Here is a 13,431-nt window from a genome sequence, read left to right as displayed (position 1 = left end):
CCCCGAGCCCACCCCCGGAGGGGACCCCCGGAGGGAGGGGGCCGAGCGCGCAGGCGCCTTGGCGCTTCCGACGCGCTTGGAGGCCGCGGCCGCCCGGCTCTGGCGAGCGCCCCGGACGCCTGTGCGCCGGGAGGCGGCAGGGCTGGGCCGCGCCCGCTCCCCGGCCCGCCGGCTTTTGGCCTTTTTTGTGACGTCCACAGCGCGGGCGGGGCTGGGGCCGGGAATTGGGGTTGGGGTCAGTCGGGGCGGGGTCCGCGGCGGCGGGCGGGCGGGGCTTCGGCCGTCCCCAGGGGGGCGCCTCGGCCCGGTGCCGGGGCCTCGGAGTCCCCGCCCGCGAGAGGCTGAGCCTAGGACCGACCTCTGGGCCTTAAAAAGGCTCCCGGAGGACAGCGAGGGGTCCTAGGGTTCCAGGGGGTCGGCCAGAGTACTGTCAGCCCCCTGGAGGCAGGTCTGCAAACCGGCCAGGTCCGCAAACATGAAGCTGGCAAGATGCTCTTCCCCAGAGAAACTGGGGAGATGTCTCCCCTTTCCCTGCTGAGCCCCTAGACTTCCACCCACCCTCAGGTGAGCTCTAGCCTTGGCTGTACCCTTATCTCAGGCTGACCTTTCACCGTGACCTCAATTCTAGGTTCTGTCATGACCTTGGAAATGGCCCTCAAATGCTAAATCAAGCCTCTCTTTATCTGTAAAATGGGCTACATGAGATAATATTTGCAAAACTCAACATAGAAACTTCACTGTAGTGTTTTTCTGCAGTTATGCCCTGTTGGGAAGGAAGATAGGCTTTCAGGAGGCAGAGGGGCTGCAGGAGTGAAGCAAAAGTGGATGCATGATGAAGAATGTGGACCCTAAGGGGAGAGGGACATGGAGTCAGAAGACAAGGCTGCCTGGGGGCCAGTGTACTCTGGCCGGCACAGACCCACTGTGGCTTTGCCTCCTCCAGTTCATGCAGTTGGGCCTTGTTACTGACAGGTAGGGAATAATGCCTTCCACAGATGTCCATGTCCTAACCTTGGAGTCAGAACATCAGAGAGAGGGTGATGTGATGATGGAAGCAGAGGTTGGAATGAAGTGCTTTGAACAGGGAGGAAGGGGCATTTAGCCCAGGATGCAGCCACCTATAGAAGCTGGAAAAGGTAACAAGTTGGGAATAAGCAAGTGACTGCTGGCCAGGGAGATGCGGCCGGCCGTGGGACTTCTGGGGAGGTTGAGCTGGGAAGACCTGGGCTCTGCTGATACTTTGGTTTTAGGATTTCAGACCTTCAGAATTGTGAAATAATAAATTTGTGTTGTTGTAAGTCACTATCATTGTTGTAATTTGTTACAGTGGCCATAGGAATTGAATACAGTTGCTTCTATGAGTTTCAGGTTCTTCATCAGGAAAACTGACTCATTGATTCCTGGCCTTCCAGCCACGCTCCCAGGTGCTGGGGATAGAGCAGTGCACAGAACAAAAAATTCTTACAAAGAATAACAAGCTTGGTGAGGTGTTAGTAAAAGGACTGGTGTGGGGAGGTTATTTTGGCTCGGGCCAGGGGAGGCGTTTCTCACGAGTAGACATTCGAGCAGAGCCCAAAATGGAATGAAAGACTGGGACGTGCAGGCGTGCAGAGATTGCAAGGTGGGGCCAGGCCGATGTGCCGGGGGCAGAGCATGAGGACAGAGGCAAGAATAGAAACTGGAAGTCTCTTGGCTCAGCTTTCCTGAGCGCTGGCTGTGTTTACAGGCCTCGTGTCATGACATGATCCCATTACCCTGGCTGAGGTCCTCCTGGCTCAACCCTCCCCCCCCAAAAAAAAGTCCCAGGCTGTATCTCACTGGCTGGAGGAGTCACATACCTAGGTTCCTGGAGCACTCCCTTGCGGGGTGTCACCCACATCACAGGGATGCTGGCTATACCAAGGGGTGAGCATCAGCTGAGGAACCACGAGAATTTGGGGTCAACTTATGGGGAGGAGGAGGGCAGTCAATCCTAGGCTCTGCCTACCTGCCAGGAAGGGCCGGGAGCTACATGGAGGAGCCCAGACACTCCAGAGGAACCCCAGGTCTGGCTGCTGCCCACAGGTCTGCCCTCCAGGTTTCGGGCCCAGCAGGCCGTGGTGCTGGGGTGGGGGGAGGGCGGAGGGGCAGGGCCAGTCCATGACGTGACTTTAGAATCTTTGGGGACCAGGCAGCAAGTGAAGCCATAGATGCTAAGACACCAAGCGCAGAGCATTCTAGGGGCAAGGAGAGGCCCTGGAGGAAGGCAGAGAAGCTGGGAAAAGAGGAGACCTTCCTGGGAGGCCTGGGAAGAAGCATCATGGAGGCATGGGCAGGGCGTGCGGAGGCGTGGGACGCCGGGAAGGGGGGTTGCAGAGGGGAGGGCTGCACATTCCGTGTTCATTCTATGCGAGGGGCTTCAGGATAGGTCAGCTGAAGACTGTTGGCCACAGTCCAACTGGGATCATGACAAACGGGACTCTGGGCCCTGGGTCAGGCGTGGTGGTGACTCGGGCAGTGAGGAAGGCGGGGTGCAGGGGAGGTGGTCCTGGCTGGAGCTGGCCTCCGCCTGATGGGACAGAGCCTGGAATGTGAGCTGCCGAGTTCACTCTACCTGAAGCAAGGGGACAGTTTTTTGTACCTGGTCTCCACTCTGGCCACACTGCCGCGGGAGGTATACAGCCTGCAGGGCCACGTGCGCCTCACAGGGCAGCTGGGTGGGGACCAGGGGGCACCCGCAAGACCCAGTACACACCGGTGTCAGTTTCTGATCACCAGGAGGGAGTGATGCCCCTATGGTCCAGTTACCTACAAGGTACTTGGGCCCATGTGTTCTCGGAACCACCTATGCCGGCGACCCTGGCCTGGCCTTCAGGACAGTGGGGCACTTAATGCAGATCTGCCCAGCTGTGGGCTACATGCTGGCAGCGGCTTCAGCCCCCTTTTGTCCAGTGTTGCCAGCCCCATTTAGTGGTCCCCAGACTGTGGGGACCCTGTGCCCACACTTGTACCATCTCCACTGGCGGTCATTAGAGCTTATACTGGCGAGTGGGGCACTGATCTTTAGTTTCCGGTCACCCTTTGCCGCGTAACAAAGCAACTGGTAGCTAAAACAAGAACATTTCTCTAGCTCAGGAATCTGCAAAGCAGGATCAGTTCCAAGCCTCCTTGTGACAGGCTGAGCCCTGGGCATGTCCCGTGGAGGGGGTTGCCTTTATGACCTTGCCTTGGGCATTGTACAGTGTCACAGAAGTCACGTTCAAGGAGAGGTGACACAGTTTCCACCACTTGCTCTGCCTTTTGACGGGAAGTAGTGAGGTTCTGGAAGAGTCAAACAGAAATGTGTCTTCTGTGGAAGACTCACGGGGTTCTGGGAGTGTCGAATATTGTATTACTTTGTCTACTGTGGAAAACATGAGCTTCTGGAAAAGTGAGCAAATGGAAATTATTGTCGTGGCTGTTGTGAAAACATGTGAGGTTCTGGAAGGGCGTGGGGTCTGGGATGTTGGCTCCTTGCCGGCCCTACACCGAGGCAGGGTGGGAGGTGGGAGGCAAGGTGGCCTGCCATGGTGTACTTAAGAAAGGCCCGGCTAGGGCTGACTCCTGCTCATGGAGGAGGGGACGGGGCGAGGATCACCTGCCAGCCACTGTCCCAGCCCCAGACCTGATCCCGCTCCCCTGGAATTTTACATGCAAGGAACGGCCCCACTCCTGAGAGGGGACGTGAGGAGAGAAGGGCCATGGGGTCTTGGTGGGAGGGACTGGACAGATCCGTGTTGGTTCTGCAAAGACTGGACAGTGGGGGCAGTCACAGCATGGGGTGGGTTCTGGAGCGGGGCCTGGGTTGGAATCCTTACTTGGGCCCCTTGCTGACAGCATGACTCTTCACCTCCAGGGCCTCAGTTTCCCCATCTGCCAAACAGGGGAGTAATTTACCTTCCTTATAGGGTAGTGTTGGGTCGTGAACACTGAAGGAGCTGGAAGTGGCTACTCTGCTATTACCTGCCCAGCTGAGCTCTGCCTCTGACAACCTGGAAGCCGCGGGTCAGGCAGGAACTAACTGGGCAGGGCCTGCGGGGGATCCTAGCTCGGGGACTGGTCCTATCCAGAGCCTTCAGGCTGGACCTACTGGGTTTTGGAACTGGTGGGTACAGGGCACTCACTGCTCTCTGCTCCCAGAAAGCTGAACGCAGGGGCACCTGCATGTCCAGGTGTTGTCTGGCAAGTGTGGCAGGTGTGCGGTCTGAGTGGAGGAATGTTTTTGTGGACATGGTGTTGGGAAGTGGGGGAGCACACACACCAGGTCAGCCTTGGGGATATACTTTATTATTACTGGGGTCCTGGGCTCCCCACCGAAGGGGCTAGGGCATCATTCCTGGCAGGAAGCTAGGTGTGGGGGAGGCTTCCTGCACTTCCTTTGCATGCAGGGCAGCCGGGTCCTGGCCCCGATCCGTGTTCACCCCGGATCCGGTGAGATAGACCTGTATGCCTACGTCCCCAGTCTGGGCAGAGGGAGCAGGCAAGTGTGAGGAGGGGGTTCAGCCCACCGGCTTGACCTTAGCAATGAAGAGGGTGGCCGCTTTCTCCAGGAACTCCTCCCGCGTCATGGGGTTGCTAGGTCGCCTGGCCACGACAGCACGGTCCATGGCCAGCGCCAGGCTGTCAGGCCCCAGGCGGGAGCCGGCCTCCAGGTAGCGGGCGGGTGCCGTGGCATTGTCGCCGGCCTGCAGGGCTCCCTCCAGGGTGTCCAGCACGGCCTGGCCCACACGGCGGTCAGCCACGGCCAGGGTGGGGTCCTCCAGCAGCTGGTAGAGCGCGCTGGCCCGAGCCACAAACTCCAGCAGCACGAAGCAGGTGAGCATGCCAGTGCGGAAGACGTCTAGAGGCACCGCCTCGTGGTCCCGGCACTGGATCTTGCGTAGCAGCGGCGCCACGACTTCCTCGGGGGCCTCCCCGTCCCGGCAGATGCGCTTGAGCAGCTCACTGTAGGTGCGTCCATCCAGCCCTGGCTTCTTCTTGCGCCCACTGGCGCTCAGGCACTCGTAGGCCACGCCCACGTTGTTGTTGAAGGCCGTCCTGCGGGCAGAGGGGCATTGGGCCAGTGCAGAGCCAGCACCACCTGCATGGCTTCCGCCCCCCCCTTGTTCTCCAGCGCACCTGTCGTGGCTGGACAGGGCCCTCGCCCGGCTGTGCCCTCCACCTGGAGTGCCCTTCCTCGGGCTGACTGGAGTCTGCTCAAATGCCACCTTTTCAGTGGGGTCTGCCCTGATTCTCTAGCCCCTCCTACATTTTTTCGTAGCAGTCACCGCCTTCTGACTGATTACATGGCACGGGCCAGCGTGCAGCCCGATCCAGCACACGGGCGCCGCCCAGGCACCACTGCTGTGCTGGGCAGTAACTCCCTGGACTGAAGCCCCTTAGAGAGGAGGAAACCGAGACCCAGAGGTGGGAGTGCAGCTGTCTGGGGTCTCTCTCCCAGAGGGACTCGGTCCTCAGCCCATCTGGCTATAAACCCCTCTCTTTCCCCCCATCTTTGGGCCCTCATTGACACACTGTGGGGGGAGGGGCAGTTGTGGCTCATGAAAGGCCACACTTGCTCCCATCAACACAGTTGCTACCACTCCCCCAGATGCCTCATAACAACCCCGTGGGGGCTTTTATTCACTCTTTTCACCAGAAAAGTAAGTTTGGGATGGTCTGGTGTGAGTCAACAGCAGGCATCTGTGAGGATGCTTACGTTACAATGACCCAGTGGCCTGAAGCAGAACAAGCATCTATCACCTCTCTGTTTCTATGTCAGAGACCTGATGGGAGGCTCTGTCTCTCAGGAGGTTGCAGCCGGGGTATAGCCACACCATGTCAGGCCAGAGCCGGGGCCTCGTGCTCCCCACCTGGGGTCCTGGCCAATCATCAGCAGGGAGCCCCTATACAGAGTGCAGGCACAGCCACTCTCCTTGTGTCTGGGTAGCAAATCTGGTGCCATTGGTTTGCAGACATGGGAGGGGATGGGACGGGGCACGAACACCAGGGCTGGCAGCCATGGAGCCATCAACAATTCTCCACCGGCTCCCCCTACCACAGCCCTCGGGACCCCCAAGTGAGGCTGTGCCCTGAGCTGGCTTCAGCCACTGAAACTCAAGCATAGGACATGAGGTCCCCTCTCAATGGCCATTTTAACAGCATCTGCACTGTCCCCATGGCCTGCTCCCCACTGCCCTGACTGTAAGCTCATGGCAAGATTCTGTGAGCAGAGCCCCTGCTGACTCCTGAGGTACAGGCGAAAAGAGAAACTTCGGTGTGCTGAGGTCAGAGGTTTCAGGGTTGTCTGTAACCATGAGTGACTGCTCATCCTGACGGATACCCAGATGGCCTGCGATCACTGACTGCGCCAAGGCCTCTCTTCTGGAACCTGTTGGCCCGTTTTTGGAATTAGTTCATTCCTTTCTGGAGGTAGCAGTCAGAGCAGCCAAAATTGGGGTCCCTAAGTGTTCATGGAGCACCTCTGTGTATAGCTTTCCCTGGACCTCCCCCCATCTCTTCCAGGGATCCACATGCATGTCAGTCTCTGCCTTCCTCACTGGCACCTCAGGGCTCTTGCAGGACGCAGGCAGGGTGCTTAGGTTGGACACGTCCACTGGTTTAACCAGGGCTGGGATTCAGCCAGGCTGTGCAGATGTTTATTGGATGCTCCTGGCCTTGAGGGGCAGTAAAATGCACAGAGGGGTAATTACAGCCCAGTGAGATCAGAGTCATGAGGGAAGACTGGGCAGAGGCCCAGAGGCTCCGACACCCAGTCTCGAGGTGAGGTCTCACCTCCAAGTCCCAGGGGCTCCCCCTGCCCAGGAGGCTTGTACACTCCCTGTGAAATCATCTGCTGAATCATGGTGGCTACAAGCTCTGCACCTGGCAAGTCCGGGCTCAAATCTTGGCTCCATGGTGGGACCATGGGCTCTGGGCCTCAGTTTCACCATCTGTGATGTGGGCATTAGCTATTTATTGTAGGCGTCATCCGTGTCAGCGCTACACAGAGCAATTAAAAAATATGTACATATATATTTATGAATGTGTCCAGAAAGTGACACAGGAGACTTCACTTTAGCGATTCTTGGTGGGGTGGGGTGGGGGGCAGAGGAAGCAACAGGGGAAATCCTGCCCCAAAGTGGACACTGGGCAATGTCTGGGAACGTCTGGGGATCTGTGGTTGTTAAACGGGGGGGGGGGGGGGGGGGGGGGGGGGTTCTAGTGTCCAATGAATGGGGCTAGGGATGTGATTCAGTCCCCCTCAGTACCGCGTATAGCCTTCCACAGAGAAGCCCTGATGTCAGCAGTGGGACCTTGAGTGAATGGGCTGCTCCATATCTCCCCAGCCCAGTCCTGTAAATACTCATTTTTCTGGCTTAATGGATGCTGGTAAAAAGGCAGCCAGGAGGGTACTGGCTGACAGGACTTGCTCCGCTGCTGACCCTGGACTCCATGATTTTCAAAAGTGGTGAAATTCAGAATTTGCAATAAGGCATCACAGGAGGCAAAGCTGGCTAGAGTTGCAAGCTACCCCGGGTGATGCACGCCCCGCACCCTTGTCTGGGTTCATCCAGCAGCCTAGCAAGCTCCGCGCGTCGGCCCGGGAGCCACGCGGGGCACTGGAGGTTGAAAGCCGGGCCGCAGCCCCCACCCACCCAGCCCGGCCCCGCCCCGCCCCGCACCTCTGGGAGTGATGAGCCAGGCGAAGGTGCCACAGCGCGCGGCCCAGGCGCTGCTGCTGCAGCAGGAGCTGGCCCGGGGGCTCCCCGGCGCCGCCGCTCGCCGGCGAGCGCAGTCCCATGTTCTCGAAGTAGTGCGCCAGGAAAGCGATCGGCTCCTCGGGTCGCGCCTCCAGCACCTTCAGCAGGGCTGTGCGCAGCATCTCCGTCACGCCGACCTGCCGCAGGAAGTCCTCCTCGCTCTCGGCCGTTGCCGTCGCTCGGGACACCGCCGGCCGGCCGCTGTCCGGGAAACTGGCCGCCTGGACCGACGCCGGCCGTCGCTTGTCCACTGCCGCCATCTTCGCTGAGGGCAGCGGGACCGGAAGCGCCGCCATATTTCATAGTGCCGTGGCGCCTCGGCGGCCATCTTGGTTAAGGGCAGGAAGTTCCCAGCTCCCGTGGGCGGGGGAATGCTGAACTGACCGCAGCCGGCCATCCTTTCCCGTAGGTTCTAACAGGAATTCCGAGCTTTCGTTTTCTCCGTTGCGTTTCGGCGGGTTTAGACCCCTAACGTGAGTCTTGCCAGACTCCAAGATGGCTACCTAGGAAGGGCTTAGTTTCTGGCATGAAGCCGCAAAGCAGGCCATCTTGGTAGTGGGTGAGTCCTTTTTTAGCGTGTTTCCCTAGCAACCAGTCTCCCTGGTTACCAGAGAAGCCCCGCGGGGCTGGGAAGGGAAGGTCCGCCCAGACGCCCGGCTGTGCGCCGCTCCCGCCCGCCCCCTTTTGTGATTTTCTTCTGGGTCTTCGCACCCAGCCCGCCCTTCCCCTCGCCCAGCCCGAGTTTATAGCCCGAGTTTGTGGCTCGCCGGGTGGGTGAAGCCCCGCCACCCCCGGCGGGACGGGGGATCTGCTCCGGGTTCCCACACTCGCCATCCCCGAGTGCGTGTTCGCGCGAATGGACCGTCTCCGATTCCGCTGCCCCTCCTGGGCTTGTACTCGTCTTCACCACCAGAGGGATCTTGCTTCGATGGAACCTGCGGTCCCGCGAGCCTCTGCCTCGGCTCCCCAGCGTCCGCGGGCTTCAGTCCCAGACGTCGAGGGGTCCCCGGGGGCTCCCGCTTGCTCACCTCTGCCCGCTCCCCCGAGCCTACCGCCACCCAAAAGAGATGCAGCTCCCCTTAAAAAGCCGCTTCTCCGCTGTGTCTTTTCCCACCAAATACGTTCCCTGCTTTTTTGAGGACCCCTAGTGACTGCGTAAGCGCCCCTGTCCCCACACCCGGGCACAGGCGCAAGTATTTGTGTCCTCCCGCTCTTGGGCGGAGCAAGGCCCGTCTTACTCCCTCCCCTCCCTGACACCTGGCCGGCGGGGCTAGAGTCTGGCCATCTCCTTTCTGGGAGTCACCAGTACAGAGAATAGGTACACAGAGGATTGCAGCATCTTCAAATCACGACCGGAACCACGGAACTCAGACCAGATACCATTTATTCTCCAGCTCGGTCCTGTTCGGGGGTGTGTCTCCAGGGGCCCCACTGAAGAGAAACAGCCAGCTGAGGAAGCTGCGGGTGCTGGGGCTGTCAGTGCAAGGGTCCCCTGGCAACCCCTTGCCCTGTTCACAACCCTGCAAGGTCCTCTGGTTGCAGCCAAGCAGAAGGAAAGCCAGCCACGCGAGGAGGGGCCTCGCCTGTTCCCGCCCTCGGGTCCAGGTGGGGCAGGAGGCCAGGGGAGCTGGTAGGGGTGGTCAGCGGGCAGGCTGGCAGTGCTTCCTCAGGCGATAGGCGAGGAGTGCTAGGAGGAGCAGCCCCAGCACCAAGCTGCCTGTCCACAGATCTGGGGACGTTGAGGCGTAACCTGGGGAAGAAGCACCAGGTGCCCTGAACCCCTCTGCAGGTTTTGCAGAGAAACCCAGCACAGTTGGCAACGGGCTTCTCAATTCACCTGAAATTTTACAAAGGACTTGACAGTTTACAATTTTACAATTTAACTTTACATTTGTACCATTTGAAATGAGCACCCCCCCCCCGAAATAGCCACAGGGCTTAGAGCGAATCTTTTGAAATTTACATAAGACCTTCCAGTTAGAAGTGGGTTGTCCACTTCTAACCGCTCGCAGTGCCCGCATTGGAAACGTGGCCAGTCTGAACAGAAGGGGCTGTCAGATCAAACGCAGGGCACACTTTGATTTGTTGGGAAGATGATGTTGGAGGTATACTGGTTTAATAAAATACATCATCAAACTCAGTTTTACTTTTTCTCTGTGCTACTAGAAAATTCAAAATTAATTAAGTGACCATCCCGTTTCTATCACACAGACTTGTAATCTATAAAACTTAGAGTTTACCAAGTGCTGTGAAATGTGCGTGGCTCCAGTCTACATGGAATTCCACCGTGGTCTTGCCAGGCGACTGTTACTTTACAGCGTTGTTGGGATGCTCAGTGGACAATTGGGGAAACTGAGGCAGCACTTCCTTGCTTACAGTTTTATTGTGAGGTTTCCCTCCCTCCCAGCTCCCACCTGTTCCTTCCCAGCCCCTAAAACTCACACATTTCCGGAACCAGATAGAGGTTCGTCTTCCGGCCCCCTGGATCCAGCTGACACTGGAACCAGCCCTCGGGGCTGCACTTAGCCCACTGCACGCTCAGCCAGGCCCGGGTTCCGGCCTTCCGCCACTCATAGGCTGCCAGACCGCCGGGGGCCTGGGTCCAGTGCACGGTCCCCTCTGTGCCACAGGTGGCCTCACACAGCAGCTCCAGACCCCCTGGCACTGGCGACTGGTGGATCTCGAGGTGGCAGGGTCCGGTGGAGCTGTTGTCAGGTGTGAGGCCAGGACTCCAGGGGCTGGAGGGTGGAGGCTGGAGGGTGGAGGCTGGAGGGTGGAGGCTGGAATCCTGCTCCGGGGTGGTCTGCAGGGAGGTTGTAACCAGGGGCTCCTTGGAAGTGGAGAGGGGCAGGACTGGAAAAGGGGGTGATTGGTTTTTCTCCTTGCTGCCTTACGCCCCTGTCCTGTCTCAGTCTCTCTATCTGGACCACAGGGCTGGATCAGAACCTCTCCTGGGTCACTTGGGCAAATCGGAGGGCAACCCAGTGGGTCCGAGGAGGCCTGGGGTTAGTCAGGGCTCCCCCACCCAGCACTTTCCCCAACTGTAAAGGGGGCTGCCTTGGAGAGTGAGGATCAGTGAGTACTGGATTTTATTAGGGGACTGGGAATTGGGAGAGGGGAGGGTTGGCCCCAGGAGTGAGAAGGTGAGAGAGGTTTTCTGCTCCATCTTGTGGCGCAGATGGGGAGACTGAGGGCGCAGGGGGGGCGGATTTGTATGTCCTACCATAAGACACCTTTCAACTCTGGGGGTTTTCTTGGGGGGTCCTCCCACCACAGCCCTCTCTGGCCCCGACCTCTACCCTATTCCCCTGGGAGCTCTCTGCTCCAACTCTTCTCAGTGACCTCAAGCACATTTAGGTGAGTTTCAGGGTGCCCTGACAGAGAACGAGAACCCCTGCCTTTCTGGTGTGTGGTTGGCAGGTCTTCATGATGTGGGCACTTCCTGCCCCAGTTCACACACGTGTTGCTTACATTAATCACATCTGGCTTGAACAGAACACCCACTGTGTGCTAAGCACCGGAACACTTCATTTTCTCATCAGAATGTACCTCCTGAGCACCTACTATGTTCAGTGTACCTACTGTGTACCTGGCACAGTTTAGCCACTGGGGATACAGCCATGAACAAGACAGACACAGGGGAGGGAGGCGTAGGCCCATCTCCACTTCCCAGGAGGTGATAGAAATAATAATGAGAACAGATGTTGATCAAAAGTGTCAAGAAACAAAGCAGTGTGTGTGTGTACATACATGTACATGTGTGAAAAGGGGTGGTGACCCTTTAGATAGGGAGGTCAGGGGAAGCTTCTGTGGGAAGATGACCTGAGGGAGGTGAGGGGGAGCCAGTGAGAGAGCTGCAGTTAGAACATTCCGAAGGGCACAGCTCATGCAAAGGCCCTGGGGCAGAACCAGCCGGGTGTGATAGACAGTGAGGATCCTTCTGTGACTGGAGCAGGGTGGGGGGGGTGGGGAAGAGGAAGGAGGCAAGGGGAGTGATGGAGGGGCAGGTAATGCAGGGAGGATGTGGGCTCTTCAGTCGAGGGAACTGGGAACCTCAGGGGGCTGTGGGCAGTGGGGGGACAGGACCTCATGGGGCCTGGCTCAGGGTCCGGGGTCAGTGCTTGGTCAAGCTGTTGAAATAAGCAAGTGAAGCACCACTCTGGCTTCCCAGAAGGACCCCCAAGGATGGAAGGCCTCTTCCCACCGTTGTGGGGCTCGTGGTCCATCTGATGGAGGCACAGCAGGTGCAGGGTTCCTGAAACTAGGGCCCTGTACCTGAGTCCACCTTTTAGGGAACCCTGTAGACTCACCTGGGATGGGGAGCCGGCGGCTCAGCTCCAAACCAGGCAGCCTCATGGTGGCTTGGCAGTGGAGAGTAGGCAGGATGGGGGGCTCGAAGGGGGGCAGCAGCCAATGCTCTGTCACTCGAAACAGCAAATCCTCACCGTCTTGGGGTTCCTCTTCCTCTTCCCTGCCCAGAACCTGAACCCCCTCCAGTTCCTGGTTCCCCAGGAGCAGGGAAAATGAAAGGGAGCCGGGGTCATAGGGAGTGACGTTGTGGGCTGTGCAGGCCACCTTCTGGTCCCGCCTGGCCACCAGCACTGCTGGGGACACGGTCAGCTGGTCTGGGAAGGCTGTGGATGGAGACACAAACGCAGAGAAGGAGGGCTACCCGTAAGTGGGGGACCCACCCACAGAATTCAGAGGCGGGCTGAAACCATAGAGTCAGCCTGGGCCCTGAGGAGGGGTGTGGGGTGAGTGGGGGCTGCTGGTGCACCGGGACTGGGAAGACCCAGTGGTCACCCCCAACCCCCATGTGGCTAGGTCCTGAGAAAGGCTCCAGAGCAGCAACAGCAAGGAGTCAGGGATGTGGAATTTGGGGGTGCTGGGGGCCCAGAGAATGAAAGCTGGGAGGCCTGGTGGTGGTAATGCAGAGAAGAGGGGACAGACTTGAGCCACCGAGGAGTAACTGGACTCAGGCTTTGGGGCCGTTGACAATCTGGGAAGGCTTCTGGGAAGAGGTGGCGCAGAGCCAGAGGTAGAGCAAGGCCGCTGGGTGGGCCTGGCCTGAGCAGAGGTGCCTGGAGGGTGGGGCTCACCAAACACCCGGATCATCACGGTCTTTAGGTGGGTGACGTTCCCGCAGGAGCCCTGGCACATCTGTGTGCCCTCGTCTGCCAGGGAGGCGTTGCGCACGGTCAGCACGCTGCTCTCCCCGGCCTGCTCCACGCAGCCCAGGCTGGTGTCCAGGCCCTTCCATGCCACAGAGGCCTTGGCAGGGTCCGAGCAGCTCAGGCGGCAGGTGAGCTGCAGAAACCCGCCTAGGGCCACGGCCGCCTCAGGGGGCTCCACCTCCAGGGACCCACCTGCGGGCAGAGTGCTTTCAGAGAGGCCTGGACCCCCAGGCCCCTCAGGCCCCCCAGACCCCCCAGGCCCCCCAGACCCCCAACCCCATTTGCGTGCCAGCCACAGCGCGCTCCTCCCCTGCCCCGCACTGCGCCAGCCCCTCCCCTCGAGCACCCCCTTTGGCCGAGCCCCCTCTTCACTGAACCCGCCCCCTGGGGAGCGCCCTCCTCGCTCCTCGGCCTCCCCTCTGGAAACCTCCTCCGTGGCCGCGGCCTGGCTGGAGGAGCCCCACGAGGAGGGGCAGGAGGGCCAGGCCCCGCTCCAT

The 13,431-nt window shown here is 59.3% G+C and overlaps 2 protein-coding genes across 2 annotated transcripts; both read right to left on the bottom strand.

Annotated features, from left to right (window-relative positions):
• Positions 1-4,517: 4,517 nt before the first annotated feature.
• TPGS1 (tubulin polyglutamylase complex subunit 1) lies at positions 4,518-8,056 on the bottom strand (the record flags this gene model as incomplete). The annotated part of the gene is made up of 2 exons (XM_084249034.1): positions 4,518-5,055; positions 7,683-8,056. The coding sequence occupies 2 exons, from the start codon at positions 8,054-8,056 to the stop codon at positions 4,518-4,520; spliced, it is 912 nt and encodes a 303-aa protein (XP_084105160.1).
• A 1,344-nt stretch (positions 8,057-9,400) lies between these two features.
• MADCAM1 (mucosal vascular addressin cell adhesion molecule 1) lies at positions 9,401-13,431 on the bottom strand (the record flags this gene model as incomplete). Its single annotated transcript, XM_084248605.1, has 5 exons — positions 9,401-9,510; positions 10,203-10,613; positions 12,071-12,394; positions 12,860-13,126; positions 13,374-13,431. The coding sequence occupies 5 exons, from the start codon at positions 13,429-13,431 to the stop codon at positions 9,401-9,403; spliced, it is 1,170 nt and encodes a 389-aa protein (XP_084104731.1).

The sequence above is a fragment of the Talpa europaea genome (assembly GCF_964194135.1).
Source record: "Talpa europaea genome assembly, chromosome: 12".
Taxonomy (NCBI): domain Eukaryota; kingdom Metazoa; phylum Chordata; class Mammalia; order Eulipotyphla; family Talpidae; genus Talpa; species Talpa europaea.
The sequence above is the reverse complement of the archived record's forward strand: the minus strand, read 5'-3'. Positions and strand labels throughout refer to the sequence as shown.